The sequence below is a fragment of the Salvelinus sp. IW2-2015 genome, linkage group LG4p, assembly GCF_002910315.2.
Source record: "Salvelinus sp. IW2-2015 linkage group LG4p, ASM291031v2, whole genome shotgun sequence".
In the NCBI taxonomy this organism is placed as follows: domain Eukaryota; kingdom Metazoa; phylum Chordata; class Actinopteri; order Salmoniformes; family Salmonidae; genus Salvelinus; species Salvelinus sp. IW2-2015.
This window is the reverse complement of record NC_036841.1, coordinates 15,578,632-15,596,161: the sequence shown is the minus strand read 5'-3', so window position 1 is coordinate 15,596,161 and position 17,530 is coordinate 15,578,632. Positions and strand designations below refer to the sequence as shown.

Here is a 17,530-nt window from a genome sequence, read left to right as displayed (position 1 = left end):
TCATCGTTTAAAAACAAGAAATGTACAGTGACGGGGGTAAGGGGGGATACCTAGTCATTTTTTGCGTCATCATTGCATGCGATCATCATTCTCAAAGCCGCTGTTTACTTCTAAGATCACTTTAGCACCGCCCTAAAAACCCGATTCAAATTCGACACAAACCTTCAAATAGGTATGTAATGACACATTATATAAACTCTTTATAGTGTTTTATTTACATTTTAGAGGCGATAAGGTGATAAGTTGGACAGATCGAGTGAAAAAAAGCAATTTTCCCACACAGCATCTCTCCTTCTCACTATCACGCATTAGTTTCTCTTCCCCACCCGCCATTTTTAAAAAGACCCGACGGGGCTCATTGCCTGCTTGAATTATGCAGAAACGGGCAGTGTTTAGGTCATGTAATTGATTCTGTTGGAAAGGGGGAAAATTGTGCTTTACAATGGTATTGACATTACAGTTGATCTGGAAGTATTACGTTTTTGGGGCGCTAAAATAAGGGCAATTGTACGGACCAAGGCGATGTACAAGTTTACGTTACTGTTATTTTATTGTTGCTCCTTAATTATTTTATTTAAAAAATATATWTTTTTACTTCAGTTTATTTTAGTAAATACTTTCTTAACACCTTCTTAACCCTTTTTCTTAAAACTGCATTGTTGGTTAAGGGCTTGTAAAGTAACATTTCACTGTAAGGTTGTATTTGTTGTATTGTTGATTTGACTGGGACATCAGGCTGCAGCCACACATTCATTTACATTTATTATGAAATAAAAGAAGCCTAAAAGCAAACTGTTGGGACTGTGAGATTTGTATAGTCCAGTTTGAAGGAATACAATTATTTTAGGGCAATGTGACTTGTATTAACACTATTTCGCAATGATTAACATTGTGAAAACACAATTTCAGAAGAATGTTTTCTGAAAAAAACATACCTCTTAACCATTCACTTTCAATCACTTCTATAGTTAAGATGAAATCTTTTGGGGTGATTAACCAATAACAAAGGGAGAAATGAAGAGAACAAGGTAAAGCAATTTGACCATAAGTATTTAGACTGTAATTATGGAGACACCTATTGGATAAATGTGAAAACTTGTCGCTGGAAAACAAATTTGGCCTACTTTTTCGGCCTTGTGGGTTCGGTTTTGAGTCGTCATTGTGCAAAAAAATGTACCCTGACCTGGCAACACTCACAGTGAATCAGCTCAGGTGTCCAGGAGCAACACCCAACTTTACAAACTCTGCCTTGAACTACCTAGATTTACTCATATCCTCATCAAACTCAATGCATAATGTCAATATAAAAATGATAACATAGGCTACAGATATCCGTAAGATAAGCATGACTATCACAAGTAAGAAGCTCACTATTGCAATATAGAAGTATGTTTTTGAGCGGGACCACATGGCTGGCTATCATGTAGACACTGATAGGACGGGTAGCCTACCTTGGGTCGCAGCCATTTGATCTCTTTGCTGGGGTCCGGGTCGGTAGGCATACCGATGGAGGTCTGGTCCGGGGCGAAAGTTGGGTCAGAACAACGAACTGGACTTAACGCACCCATCTAGGACAGCTACATAGTTCTGGTCCCGAAATGATTCCCGGGTTGGCAATGGACCCAGGTGCGACCTGCTGAGCCTCCATTTTCAATGGCAGTTGAGATGAATTTGGAAAAGTAGGCCTAGCAAATATAATCAGATTGAACCAACATTCCTATCTCGATTTGTTCGTCTAAACTCAATTTTGGGGAATTGTGCAACAAACAAACCCAGTTCATAATACATACATAATACCTACCCACCCACTTACTCGAACCATTCGGGAAATGTATACAGAGCCTCCAGGAAGTTAGTCAGCTGAAGTAATGACATGGTGCCAGGTGTTTACTGTATTGCTTATCGTCCATTTGCATCATTTTCCGTGGTTAGTTAATCCCCATGTCGATGAAATGTGTGGTGGCCTATAAACTGCTGTTTATTAAAACGTCTTGCTCTCTCTTTCACACACACATACACTTTCCTCTTCTTTCTTTAAACACAATCTTTCACAATTCTTCTTCCACACATTGCCTATATTTAGCTAAAACGGTCCTCTCCATCAAACCGGTTATGCGGGGTCTATGATGTGAGCGCTTTTTCGCAGTACCCGACTGCAATCGATAGTAGAATACTATATTTAGTCACCAGATGGCGGTCTGTCTTTGCTAGATGGGCGATAGGGAACTGGAGTTGCGGCCCATACAATTTTGAAGCACTACAAATGCCAAGAGACAACAAAGCGGAAAAAGTKATATCATCTGCAAATGTTACTAGGAAAGGAGAGATACAGTATGCCTACGAATAAGTCTAGGACATTTTTTATTTCCTTCTATGACTATAGCCTGTTCGTCATCTATAGGCAGTGGTGGAAAAAGTACTAAATTGTCATACTTGAGTAAAAGTAAAGATACCTTAATAGAAAATACTCAACAAAAAGTGAGTAAAAGTCTAAACGTTTCATTTCTAGGTTTAAATATACTTTAGTATCAAAAGTAAATGTAATTGCTAAAATATACTTAAGTGTCAAGTACAAATCATTTCACATTCCTTATATTAAGCAAACCAGACGGCACGATTTTATTTTCTATGTTTTATTTACGGATAGCCAGAGGCACACTCCAAGACACAAATAATTTACAAAAGAAGCATTTGTGTTTAGTGAGTCTGCCAGATAACAGGTAGTAGGGATGACCAGGGATGTTGTCTTGATGTGTGTGAATTGGACCATTTCCTTGTCCTGCTAAGCGAGTAACGAGTACTTTTGGGTGTCAGGGAAAATGTATGCACAAAAGATTACATTATATTCTTTAGGAATGTAGTGGAGAAAAAGTAAAAGTTGTCAAATATAAATAGTGAAGTACAGATACCCCAAAAAACGACTTATGTAGTACTTTCAAGTATTTTTACTTAAGTACTTTACACCACTGTCTATAGGCCTACATGCAGGAACTGCTAATTTAGCCTATAGCATCACAATCAGCACCTCGCCAGTGGGTTGGGGGGTGGATGCATAGAGCAGGTGATGGGGGGCTTAGTGGGCCATTTTAGGAGGAATTGTAGAAAAATAGGGTGAAGATGAAGATGGATACATTTGGTAGGGGTAAAAGAACATTTGGTAGGGGTAAAAGAACAGTTCAAATTTGATTCAAATTCAGCTGTTGAATTTCAGATGACTCAACACAGTGCAATACCTGTAATGATATCTTGCTGGGTTGAACTGATACAGCCCCTAGGGTGTGTGTGTGATGTATTTGTTTTTTAGTGGAAAGAGACACAGAGAGGAGTGCCCCATCCTGGTACATGTGTATTATGTCTCCTGGGCCCAGTGATGTCTGTTTTTCCACCTTGGGCTAGACCACAGCTGTCACACTAACTCACCTCATACAGAACTCAGTCAGCTGAAACAGAATTGAGAGAGAGAGAGAGAGAGAGAGAGAGAGAGAGAGAGAGAGAGAGAGAGAGAGAGAGAGAGAGAGAGAGAGAGAGAGACAAAGGTGGAGAAATCAGTCACGTACACATCTGTCTACTACGCTCCCTTTCTGTCCCGAGGTGGATGGACTGTTGCCACGGGCAACCTAGCAACCTGTGTGTAGTCACATAAAGATGAACAGGAAGCTGTGTGTGAGCAAAGCTTCTATTTATAGGAGAATCAGGAGAAAGGACAAGAGCATAAATGTGTGTGTGTGACAGAGCACAGAGGGTAACAGAGGGAGAAGGAGGCAGATTGTAAGACAGAGTTACTAGAGAGAGCGCGAGGGAGGGAGGAACGGAGCAAAGGAGGGAGGGAGTGAGGGAACGATGCTGTACGTGGCGTCAGTATGATAAGAATAGAGATGGTGAGTGCAGCGCAGCGGAGACATCACCTTCAATCCCTCACCGGGGCAGGCCGTACTCTCCGTGTGTGTGTGTGTGTGTGTGTGTGTGTGTGTGTGTGTGAGGCTGGGCTGTATTTATAAACACATAAATCATTTTACATTATCAAAGCAGATTCATGTTTGCAAAGATTTATTTCTGGACACATTTCATTATTGCGTTTTTCATTTTAATTTCCAGAGCTTCAACTACATTTTCACTATTTTAACCGCTTTCATTATTTGAGTTTTAAGAAATACTTGGCTGTAAAACTGAAAATACTTGACTCAATTACTTTGCGGAAATAGCTGAAACAAAAGAACATCTAGAGATTCATACCTGTGTACACATCAAACACATTAGTAGTGACACTAACTCCAAAGGTACTATCCATGTAAATTAATGTAAAGCACTATAACACAATATGGCAGTAGAGAAAGACAGTGGTGTATAGTATGGTGACAAAGTTCAGGGATTCATTAGTGTGTGTGTGTGTGTGTCTGTGTGTCCGTGTGTGTGTGTGGACGAGGATGCCGACAGAAGCATGATGTTATATGGTCCTGGTCAGACAGAATGCCCCTGCAGTGCCCACGCAGAGACCCCGTTTGCAGAGCACACTCACACGGTCAGGAGTCGGAGCAGCCACTGTAAAACAAAACAGCAAAGAGAGGAGCAACCAGTCAGGGTTAGAGGGCATTAGTAAKGGTATAGCCTGTATAAAGGTTAGGGTCAGGGACAAGGTATAAGTTAGGCTTGAGGATATGGTCTGGCACAGGACAGATTAGGGTCAGGTTATGATTTGTGTTTAGGGTCATGGTTACTGTCAAGATAGGGTTATGGCTAGTCTAAGGGTTGAACAGGAATGTGGACATTATGCTAGGGTTGTGGGTGAGGGTAGGGTTAGGGTTGAACCGGGATGTAGACATTGAGCTAGAGTTAGGGTTAGGGTTGAGGCTAAGGATATGGTTGAACCTGGATGTGGATGTGAAGTTGGGGTTAGGGCCAGGGTTTTGGTTGATTTCATAGTCAAGGAGGACTCACAGCATTGATTCCCACATTTTTGACCTCTGGGTTGCTCTCTGATTTATACAGGGCTGGGGAGAGGGGACACAAACACACACAATATTAAGGCAGAACATCATAACCGGCAACAAAACATAACTCACCTAGGTGTGTGCGTGCGTGTGTGTTGACATACCGAATAGCTTGCGCAGCCTGGTGACGCAGGCCACAAAGCCATGGAAAGGCAGATGCGGCTCCCCAGAGCCAAACCTCTCCCACAGCAGCTGTATGACCTGGCCATCACACTGCACCCCTAGCAGGAGCGAGAGGAGAGGAGAGAAATGGGTTGTTATCCATTCAAGAATGGAGTGGAGGGTAAAATGTAACACACCGTATGGAAAGTGATGGATGGAGTGAGTGAATGAGTGAATGAGAGATTGAGGGAGGGAGTGGTAAGAGGAGAGAGAGAGAGAGAGAGAGAGAGAGAGAGAGGAGAGAGAGAGAGAGAGAGAGTGTGTGTCGTGTGTTGTGTGTGTGTGTGTGTGTGTGTGTGTGTGTGTGTGTGTGGTGTGTGTGTGTGGTGTGTGTGTGTGTGTGTGTGTGTGTGGTGTGTGTGTTGTGTGTGTTGTGTGTGTGTGTGTGTGGTGGTGTGTACGTGTGTGTGTACGTGTGTGTGTGTGTGTACGAACCTGCAGCCTGGAGGGCCAGACTAAGCTCAAAGGGGCACATGGTCCCTGAAGAGTCCTGATCAAACTTGAAGAAGATGGACTGAAAGAGAGAGAGTGTGAGAGGTCAATGGCAGATGGTTGAGTAACTGTAGCTAAGCAATATTACTAATTATAAACCAGGTATTTTGTGTCCTGGATGCTGATTGGCTGAAACAGCATTTCAGCTGTGTGTATATCAGACAATATACCATGGGTATGAAGCAAAAATACTTCTATTTATGTTGGTAACCAGTTTATAAAAGCAATAAGGCACCTCTTGGGTTTGTGGTATAAGGCCAATATACCACTGATAAGGGCTGTATCCAGGCACTCCGCTTGCATTGTGCATAAGAACAGCCCATATAAACTGGCTGCCAACGTAATTAGAGCAGTAAAAATACATGTTTTGTCATACCCATGGTATACGGTCTGATATACCACAGCGTTCAGCCAATCAGCATTCAGGGTTGATTGGCAGTTTATAATGGCCAATATACCACACCCCCTCTGGCTTTATTGCTTAACACCTTGGGGCTTGTCCCTCTAGTAGTCGTACCTGCAGACTGCGAAGAGAGGCCAGCACAGGCTCTGTCTGCTCTCGGGTCAGACTGCTACGCCCCCCAGTCTGACAGGTGGGTTAGGGACATCTCTCAGACACAGACAGAGGCACTCAAAAGTACCGGGCCCGTATCCACAAAGCATATCAGAGTATGAGTGCTGATCTAGGATCAGTTTAGCGTTTTAGATCACAATGAATAAGATCCAATGGACAACTCCTAGATCAGCACTCCTGCTCTTAGGTGCTTTGTGGATACGGGCCCTGGCAAGAAAAACAAAGGCAGTGAGATGTATGGGGTAAGGTTGTGACAACTGGCCAAATAAAAGGATACATCCTCTCCGAAGATGAGCTGTCTGCATGTCTCCAGTGGCAGCTGGTAGTCTTTCTCCAAAACTGAGAGAGGGGGGAGGGGAGGAGTGAAAGAGGCAGATGATTTTAATGGTATATTAGCTATGAGGTTTTTCCTAGAGAAGTCATCTCTGTTTGCCCAAAAAGTTTGTCAACCTGATAGAGGAAACCTTGCTACTCTGCTCCCACCTACTGGCTGTTACTGGTACTGCATTGTAAGAATATTCTCCACAAGAGGACCAACATACAATAGTGGTACCCTTCATCACAGCAGTTTAGGGAGTTCTGCAACATGGTTTGACTAAATTAACCTTAGACATGAAAACCTGAGTTCATTAATGATCTAACCTGAGTTAACCAGCTCCATGAACTCCTTTGCATTCAGCTTGTCGTCCTGCCAGGGAGATAAAACAGGTTAAGACTGTCTAAGGGAGATATTTCTCTTCTATGGTTGAGTTATATTTTGAGATGAGAGAATTCCTACAGGCCCCGCCATCTCATCAAAGGTCTTCTGTACTCTCTTGCGATCCTCTGGCAAGACTGGTGGCATTGACATTACCTGTGAAGGACACACACACACACACGCACGCATGCACACACACATCGATAGTTGGCTTGCTGAACTGGAGAGCAGTAGTGCAGTAGAAGCATGCTTCAGTAAGGTTCAACTCACCATGAGGAAGCCAGTGGAGCAGGTGAAATCTTTGGTCCTGGAATACAAGGAGGAGCACCATCAGTCTCAATGCAATATGAGATTGTCACTGAAATGTCATCACCAGCATCATCATCACCCGCCCCCACCCACCCCTTCTGTACCCCAGATTGTTGGCAGTCTTGGAATAGATGCGGAGGAAGAATTCCGCAGGCTGGTTGGGACTGTAGGTGGAAGCCAGAATCACATAGTTTCCCGGGTCCAGCCTCACCTCCCTCCACACAGCCCTACGGTGACAAAAGACAAGAAGAAGAGACGAGATACAACTTTATAGTCTGTTTTCATGAAAATGTGACACACCGTATTTGCAGTGAAGACTGGCTGCTGAGGTACAATACCTCAGGGGCTGGTACTTCCCAGAACTCCCCACAGGCTGCTGGGAAGAGAAGAAGCTCTGGCCCAGACACAGGCCCTGGAGCTACAAGAGGGGGAGCGGGGAGGAGAGGAGAGGGGAAGATAGGAGAGGAGAAGAGGAGAGAGAGGAAGAAGAAGGCAGATATAGAAGAGAGGGAGAGAAGGAGGTAGTGGTTGGAGGGAGAGGGGGGCAGCAGACATGGTTGTTAGATTAAAAGTGATGACATTATCTAACTAATGAAAATATGTCGTTTTTTTCAAATACTCCACAACATGATACTCACCTTTGGAGGAACCTGCAGAGACAGGAAAAACGTCAGACTAACTGAACATGTAGAACATTCAGATTCACAGCACATACAGGGACAAGGTATTTTCTCTCCCTTCCTCTCTCACCCTGTAGATGTGGAAGGCGATGTGAAGGAAGTTGACTTTATCCTTCTTTCTCCGGTTTTTCTGCAGCAGTTCCACCAACACGGTGCACTGCTTCGCTTTCTCCTTCTGATTCTCGGCCACCTTCTTCTCCTCCAGGGTCATCGCATGATCATCATCGTGCTCTGCGAGGATAAGCTGGAACTGGGGATTCTTCCAGAAAGATCCTACAATAGAGGAGGTATTGGTGAAAAGGAAGGTAGCAAATGACAAGTAGATGAAATGACAAACGTTCTGCTTTTGGAAACACACACACACTCACGAGGGTAAGTACAGCTTCCCCCTGCGGTGGAGCCCGATACCCAGGAGCCTTTATGGGAGCTGAGGGTCCAGGAAGAGATGGGGGCGGCAGGGGAGTCGGGGTCGGTGGGTGTGTCCTCGTCCACTATGGGGTCAGGGTCCACACTGCACAGCTCCACTGTGCCAAACAGCTTGCTGAAGTCCTCCGCACTGATCCTGACACATAGAGAGGGATGCACACTGTTAGAATGTGTCCGTGTGCTGTTGTTGTATTGTGTGAAACTAGATTATATGTTAGACATTTATTAAAGTGTCATTCCACAATGATACAATAGTTGACAATGCAAAATGCAGATTTTAAAAGACCACATTGTGGACAACTCAAATAGAGTTTTGAGACACGAAAAAGCAGTCATAGTCCAACATGGTACAGTATTTCATTTGGAGTCATCTATAATACATTACATCATCTATGCATTATTGGTATCAGTTATAATACATTACATTGTATTTACACATGTATGCATAAACAAAAACAAAGTACAGCAGAAATAAGGTGAGACTGGTCGATGTACAGTGCCTTCAGAAAGGATCACACGCTTTGACTTTTTCCAACATTTTGTTGGTGTCTACAGCCTGAATTATAAAATGGATTTTAAATTAATATTTTTTTTTGTCACTGGCCTACACACAATACACCATAATGTCAAAGCAGAATTAAGGTTTTTTCTAAATTTAACAAATAATTATCAAATGAAACGCTGAAATGTTTGAAGTCGATTAAGTATTCAACCCCTTCTTATGCAAGCCTTAAAAAAGGGCAGATGGTGTAAAAAGTAATATCCCTTTGAGCATTGGGGAAGTTATTAATTACACTTTGATTGGGTGTATCAATACACCAGTGCACTACAAAGATACGCGCGTCCTATCCAGTTGCAAGACGGAAGGAAACCGCTCAGGGATTTCACTATGAGGCCAATGGTTGACTTTAAAACAGTCTACAGAGTTTAATGGGCTGTGATAGGAGAACCACTGAGGAGGGATCACAACATTGTATGTTACTTCCACTTAATTGACACAGTGAAAAGACAGGATGGAAGCCCTATAGAGGATACAAATATTCCAAATCATGCCATCTTGTTTTGCAACAAGGGCACTAAAGTAATTACTGCAAAAAATGTGGCAAAGCAATTCACTTTTTGTCCGATACAAAGTTGTTATGTTGGGGAAAATCCAATACAAAACAATTACTTTGAGTACCCTCTCTCCATTATTTTCAAGGGCATTATGGTGGCTGCATCATTGTTATGGGTATGCTTGTAATCATTAAGGTCTGGGAAGTTTTGAGGATAAAAAAAACAATGGGAATGGAGCTAAACACAGGCAAATCCTAGAGGAAAAACCTGTTCAGTCTGCTTTCCACCAGGACACTGAAGAGATGAATCACCTTTCAGCAGGACAATAAACCTAGAAACACACGCCAAATCTATGCTGGAGTTGCTTACCAAGAAGAACAGGAATGTTCCTGAGTGCCGAATTGCAGTTGTGACTTAAATCTGCTGAAAATCTAAGGCAAGACTGAAAACATGGTTGTCTAGTAATGACAGACAACCAACCATTCTGTATCATTTTCAATAAAATTTGCACAAGATGAAGGAAAAGGAAACCGCACACTGCTCTTGATATATCACCGATATTTAATAGCTTACGTATCGGGCCAACGGCTTCGTCAGAGCTTTTGGGATTTTTTGAAAGTGCACCTTATGTGACTGGCTGGAATATCCACCACAAACTTCATGCTAGAGTTGGCTGAATAGTTTTGACGTACAACTATTTCAGGTTTGATGATGAATACTATCTTCCAAAACGATGAACATCGATTGGGCTCTACATTTGCTCCGAGCATTGCCAAACCTCTATAGGGTTCTTTTGAAGAACGTTTTGTTATAATGAAAACGGAGAATCCATTTTTGAAATAAAGTCCTTAAGTGGTTATCCGATATATTGATGACATTTTTGTTATTATGGGTAGGAACTGAAGAAGAACTGTCAAGGAATTTTTTTTTTATGGCATACGCTCAAACGACGATTGACCCCAATCTCAATTCACTAATTGGAAGTGACACTAAACGTGTTTCATTATCTCGAATATGTGGGATTGAGAAATCAAATGGGAACTTTACAAGTTTATATAGAAAAGAAAACGGACCAGAGAAATTACTCTATTAAGGGTGACCAGAGCTTCCACCCTGAGCCATTAAAAGAGGACTTCAAAGCCAATTTTAGACTGCGCCGTATATGCCACTCCACATAGATGATTATCTAGAAAAAGCAGCGGAGCAGATGCGCATGGGTTTCTAAAAAGAGGCTATTCGTCACAATGTGTGGATGAAGTCTCATAATCTTGGCATTGGAAAAAAACACGAGATGAAACTGCTACAAAAAAAAGACCCGCTAAAGCTACAGAACATTTCCGTAATGTATCACAACATACCATTATACTTTTGAAATCGCGAAAAGTGGAGAGAGTGGTCAGAAAACACTGGCATATTTTATCATCGACCCAGCTTTGCCGTGAATTTTAAATATCCACCACGTATTGTGTATAGGAGAAGTCGCAATTTACGCGATTAAATTGGTTTCATGCCACTGCCAGCCACTTAAGAAAATTAGCCAAGCACTTTTACGGGCCCTCTACAAATGGTAGCTATAAATGCAGAGGATGCGCACAGTGCAACCAATATGCATGAAGTGTCAATATTTCTGTCACCCCACACACAGGAAAAAGGTTCCAAATAAAATGACATTAACGTGTTCCACCACCCATGTTATTTACATTCATTAAATGGTCCAATGTGGGCTCTGTTATGTCGTGTAAAACAACCCGCTCTCTCAAACAGAGAATTAGTGAACAAAAATTTCAAATCAGGAGAAAACGACAGGGATTATCCAGTCCGCTGTTACATGTTCAAACAATGACATGAAGCATGACATTCCACCTTTAGATTTGTGCATAGAGAAAGTGTGAAGATATCAGACAGGGGAGGTGATATTAATAATACTCTGGAGTAAGAGAATTGTTTTGATTTTCACCCTCCAGACATTGTTTCCAAAAGGACTTAAATGATGGAAATGCCTTTTGTATGGTATTGCTGTGAATTGGAACATGAAATGTGTGTCTCTTGTAGAATTTCTGACGTTTTTATATGATGTACCCAATGGACTGATGAACTTGCTATGTCCTCCATTTGAGATTATACAGGAAGTGTTCAATACGCCTTATTTATACACTTTTGTAATATATTATGAATGGCACATTGTATTATTTGGTAGCACTTATTTAATTTTCCTTGCCGTTCCAACCCCTTCGATGTGTAGAACGGATGTGGGTGGAGCCAGTCTTTCACATTAAGGGTGCAACTTCAAAAAATCCCAAAAACGTCTGACGAAGGGCCGGTGGCGATACGTTAAGCTTATTAAAATCGGTGGATACTATCAAGAGCAGTGTGCGTTCCTTTCCCTATCGAGCTTGTTCAGACTTGATCCATGACACGCTTGCAGAATAGATTGCTCAGATTGCGAGGTGCTTTTTGTATTTGTATTAACTATCTTTCACTCCGCACTCTTAAATTTGCTAAGTATACACACTAGTTAAAAGGACGTTACCAAGTATACAATGGATTCCACTACGAGAGATCAACTCACTTAACCACTCATTGTTGCGAGTACCCTTTCCATTTCACACAAGAAGACGCAAACAAGATTCTTTTCCTACCACCTCCAACAATGGACAACCCAGTGTCTACGCTCGACTTGTGAACTCAAAATCCAAACTTCAGGAGACTTCGAGAGAAAGAAACACGGTTTGTTTCCTGCATCGCACCCACTCTTAGTGAGTATTGGAGCGCAACAATGCGCATTCCAAGAGGACTGAGGAAATACAGAAGAGCCCTACTATTAGTATAACGACAAAACTTTAGTTCAGCAATGGGGTGAAATTACTCAACAAAATGCTCATTAGGAATTTTAATCTACTTTCGTGGAACAGTGTCGAAGGAAGTGAAAGGAAGTTGAAGTTTAAGATGTATGGCGAACAATGAGGCTATGAATGAAGGAAAATCTTAGGTCCCTAATTTACAAAAACCATAACGACACCGATCAAAGCAGTCCATTTGGAAATACAGAGGATACTCTTCTACAAAGCAACAAAATCAGGAAATCCAGCGAGACACAGAGGCATTACCCAGCTTCAAACCAGGCGTACGCATGGGAAGCCCAAGGACAGGAGCACGCAGAGGCCGGACGGAGACGCACCGCTGATCGGGGGACGCATATAACGCAGCAGCGGAGGACATGGAACTTGGACACAGAGGCATCCACCCGAGAGCGAATCCCTACAGACGTTGACCCAGGCTTCCATGGGCACCACAGTCCCGTTTTTTTAAGCCCGAAGCAACAAGAGGGGCTCCACGAAAGAAAAGAAACGATGCAGGAGAGGGTAAGCGGTCGAAGCGAGGAAGACCCAGGAACAACAGCCGTGGACACGGAGTACCAGCGGGACAGCCTACAGTGGGATAATTAACCTCTCCAAAAAAAGACCTTACTGACGCTCACAGTCTTAGTCTTATCTCAAGGCCTCTCTTTATGTACCTACATTACAGATAACCATTCGATACGAAACAGTCAGGATCTGTTTAAATCTTTCGCAAGACATTAAAACTTAAGCAGGTTCGCAAAAACACTGATTCGGGCCTAGTAACAAATCAAGACTGGCACCCATTTTTAAGGCCCAAAAGCAAATTCTGTCCTATGGTTAACAACTCCTCGAGATTTAATACCTATTGTAGGTTAGCCGAACCAAGAAGCCATTGTCATAATCCACCAAGACAAACAAAACATATTCAGAGAATCTCACTAAGAGAACAGAAGAACTGGCACCTCCAAAGGAATAATGAAAGGATTCATCTTTGGTTTATAAAAACCTGCAAGACAACGGGGTGCTCAATCGTGGTTTGTTTTAGACTATGAAAATAAAAGTAAGAATATGTCAGAGGACAACTCAGCCAATGAACGTTTCTATAGAAAACTGGAGGTGTTGATCCCACCACAGGTGTTTCTCCAAAGGATATTTGCTCTAATTTGGAGCAAGCCCTATTAAACAACTCTTATCTCCAAACGCTTGAATATGAATATTCTTTGTTGCAAATGTGCCATACGTCCATGCTTATAACCATTTTACCGGAAAATTACACCCAACCTAAAACACAACAAGTGGCAACTATTCCAGCAGACCAGTGTTGCAGGAATGGCTCAATGCTAAGCCATTGTCAAACTTAGTAGACTCTTATTAAATCTCATTGCAATCATTGCCATCAATATGTAAACGGACTCTATAGACTTCATAAAACAAGATCTACCGAATAACGGGTTTTAAAAGAAAACTGATTTGGCTCACATTAGAGTGTCGTAGAGTCTTTATACCAGCATTCCCCATGGGGGGGGCTGGCAAGCACTAGCAGCACTATTTGGGAAGACAGAGATACTACATTGAACTATCCACCAACAAACTTCATTCTAGAGTTGGCTGAATAAAATGTTTTGACGTACAACTATTTCAGGTTTGATGATGAATACATCTCCAAACGAAACTGGACATCGATGGGCTCTACATTATGCTTCCGAAAGCTATGCCAACGCTCTATATGGGTCTTTTTTGAAGAACCGTATTTGTAATAATGAAAGACGAGAATCGCATTTTTTAATAAACGTCCTAAGGTGTGGGTATCGATATTTGATGACATTTTTTGTATATTGGGTAGGAACTGAAGAAGAACTTCAGATTTATATGGCACTACTCAACGAGCACTTGACCCCAATCTCAAAATCACTATCGGAACGGTGACACTAAAGTGCATTATCTCGATATGTGATTTGAGAAATCAAATGGAACCTTGTTTACAAGTTTATATAGAAAAAGAAACGGACAGAAATACTCTAATTACAGGTGGACAGCTTCCACCCCTGAGCCATTAAAAAGAGACTTTCCAAGAAGCCAATTTATTTTTAACTGCGCCGTATATGCCACTCCAACAGATGATTATCTAGAAAAAGCAGCGGAGATGCGCATGAGGTTTTCAAAAGGAGGGCTATTCGTCACAATGTGGTGATGACAGACTCATAACTTCGGCATTGGAAAAATAACACACGATGAACGTACAAAAAGTGACGATCGCTAAAGCTACAGAACATTCCGCTAATGTTCACTAACACAACTATACTTGAATTCGGTAAAGGTGGAAGAGGTGTCAAGAAACACGCATAATTTATCATCGGACCCAGCTTGCCCGGCTAGGTAATTTAAATACCCACACGGTATGTGTTGTATAGGAACGTCGCCAATTTACGCGATTAAATGTGGGTTCATCTTGCCAACTCCACCACTTAAGACAAATTAGCCAAACACTTTTACGCCCTCACCAAATGGTAGCTATAAATGCAGAGATGCGAAGTTGCAACAATATGAGAAGTGTCAAATTTCTGTCACCCACACTACAGGAAAAAGGTTCCAAATTAAAATGACATTATTACTGTGTCCACCACCCATGTTATTTACATTAAAAATGTATTAGTGAGGCTTCTTTATGTGCGGGTAAAACCACCCCTCTCTCAACAGAGAATATTGAACAAAAAGTTCAAATCAGGAGAAACGAACAGGATTATCCAGTCGCTGTACATTTCCAATGACATGAAGCTCATGACATTTCCACCTTTAGATTTTGTGGCATAGAGGTAAAGTTTAAGATATCAGACAGGGGAGGTCGATATTAATAATACTCTGATGTTAAAAGAGAATTGTTTGTGGATTTCCCCTCCAACATTGTTTCAAAAGGACCTAATGATGAAATGCTTTGTAGTTATGCTGTGGAATTGCAACATGAAATGTGTGTCTCTTGGTAGATTATTCTGACGTTTTTCATATGATGACCCATATGACTAATGAACTTGCTATGTCCTCATTTGAGATTATACAGAAGATGTTCAATACGCACTGATATTTATTACAACTTTTAATATTTATGAATTGCACTCATTGTATATTTGTAGCACTATTTATTTTCTTTGCTCCAACCCCTTCAGTGTTAGAACGGATGTGGTGTTGAGCCAGTCTACCATAAGGGTGCAAACTTTCAAAAAATCCCAAAAGCTCTGACGAAGGCCGTTGTGGCGATAACGTAAGCTTATTAAATATCGGTGTGATACTAATCAAGAGCAGGTCGGTTTCCTTTTTCCTTCATCTTGTTCAATTGATGCCATCTGCACCTGCAAATTAAGAATTGCTCAAGAAGTCAGAGTTGCCTTTTTTGTATTTCAATAAATTTGCACAAATAACAATCAACATGTTTTCACTTATGTCATTATGGGGTCTGCGTTGAGATGGGAGAGAAAAAAAAGCTATTTAATACACAATTTGAATTCAGAGGTGTCCACACAACAAAATGTGTCCACAAGGTGATATGAATACTTTGCTGAAGCACTATTGTTATGTATGTGTTTACTATGTTTGTCTTCTACGTGTGTTGTAACCAGAACATACCAAGAAAACTCTCCGTCCTCACATGTTTTTCAAGATCAATCCTTTTCTTCTCAGCAGCAATCCACATCAATCCCAGTCTTTACTCCTACAATTACACACAGAAGGATACATGCCTGTTGTAATGACAAATGGAAACACCAACACACACACACACAATTCCCGTCACTTGTCACTCCAGGGTCCAGAGTACTCTACAAAGCCCCAGGGGTTCCTCAGCCTCAGCAACAAGGCCTCACCAGCCGACTTCTTCACCTGAACCACACACACACACACACACGCACACACACGCACACAAACAATTATGTTAGCAAAATGGGAAAGTGGATTCTTTTCTGATGACTTTAGCTTGGTGAAGCACAGTATGTTACATACCGTGTCAGTGTCTGTGATGGCGTAGGCGTGGCCCTTCACCAGTCCCTCTGCAGTCACTGTGCCTATCTCAAGATAGTTAGTAGCCTGTGGAGATACACAGCACATAGAGAGCAACTTGCTTCTTACACAGTGACAGTCACACTTGCCATCACAGTAGCTATTGACGAAGGAGTGGTGTGGGTGTCAGAAAGGTGTGTAGCTATGTTGGTACAGTATTTACCATGTGCCATGGGTGTAAGTGTGTGTGTGTGTGTGTGTGTTCTTGCTTGCATGCTTGTGTGTGTTTGTGCTGTACCTGTATGAAGCAGCTGAGAAGGCTGCCACGGGACACGGCATCAGAGAGGGCTTTCCACATGATCCTGGGGGTGCGTGAGGATACAGGGAGGGAGTAGGCTATGCCACCTGTGAAGTCCTCCATCGCCTCAGAGATATTACCCCCCTTCAGACTGCCATATGACCCGATCAGCCTGCTCCGAGATAGGGGTAGAGGGAGCAGGCGAAAGTGGTGTGTGGAGAGAAAGGGGGAGGGGATAGAGTGGTGGGGGAGAGGAAGGAGAGAGGAACGAGGGAGATAAAGGAAGGGGACATTTTCTAGATTTACATTTTCTGTCATTTAGCAGATGCTCTTATTCAAAGTGCCTTACGATAAACGCATTCAAATGAGGAGGCTGAAACCTCATAAGAGCATTGTCAGGCACACACAAACACTACAACCATGTAGCATATTACACAAGCGCACACACACACACACACACACACACACACCCCGGTTGACTGACTTGGCATAGGCTTTCTCCACCAGGGCGCTCCAGTACTCGTTGCGGGTACAGGAGTAGCTGAAGAGCAGGCGGCCTCCGCGTACAGGCAGCCTGTCATCCACTACCACCTCCACCCACTCACCATACTGCCAGAACTACACAGGGAGGGGGAGGGAGGAGGTGGGAGGGAGAGGGAGGTACGGAGGGAGGTACGGAGGGAGAGGGCGGTAGCGAGGGAGAGGGAGGCACACCACACACACACACACACACACACACAGCCTTGGTTATGGGCAAGTAATTAGAGGAACATCACTAAGTCATAACTCATGACCTCTAAGATGTTTTAATGCAGGCCTGTACTTGCCCACTGTTATGCAACACATCCAATGTAGATGTCTCTCTCCCCTTCTCCCTCCTCCCTCCTCCCTCCCCTCTCTCCCTCTCTCCCTCCTCTCTCCCTCTCTCCCCTTCTCTCCCCTCCCTCCCTCTCTCCCTACATCCCCCTCATCCCTTCTCCCTCCCTTACTGTCCACCCTCTTTATTGCCTCCCTCTCCCTC

The 17,530-nt window shown here is 42.7% G+C and overlaps 1 protein-coding gene across 1 annotated transcript in view; it reads right to left on the bottom strand.

The window, feature by feature from the left end:
• Nucleotides 1-4,030: 4,030 nt before the first annotated feature.
• LOC111957292 (calpain-8) overlaps nt 4,031-17,530 on the bottom strand; it is a 21,355-nt gene continuing 7,855 nt past the window's right edge. Inside the window, 20 exon segments of the mRNA XM_070438331.1 lie at nt 4,031-4,539; nt 4,936-4,988; nt 5,093-5,209; nt 5,586-5,664; nt 6,160-6,228; nt 6,494-6,555; nt 6,859-6,904; nt 6,995-7,069; nt 7,184-7,220; nt 7,327-7,449; nt 7,561-7,640; nt 7,861-7,872; nt 7,973-8,175; nt 8,271-8,464; nt 15,843-15,910; nt 15,912-15,927; nt 16,009-16,094; nt 16,215-16,298; nt 16,510-16,681; nt 16,994-17,127. Coding sequence (XP_070294432.1) covers nt 4,513-4,539; nt 4,936-4,988; nt 5,093-5,209; nt 5,586-5,664; nt 6,160-6,228; nt 6,494-6,555; nt 6,859-6,904; nt 6,995-7,069; nt 7,184-7,220; nt 7,327-7,449; nt 7,561-7,640; nt 7,861-7,872; nt 7,973-8,175; nt 8,271-8,464; nt 15,843-15,910; nt 15,912-15,927; nt 16,009-16,094; nt 16,215-16,298; nt 16,510-16,681; nt 16,994-17,127 — 1,737 coding nt within the window. The 3' untranslated portion in view covers nt 4,031-4,512.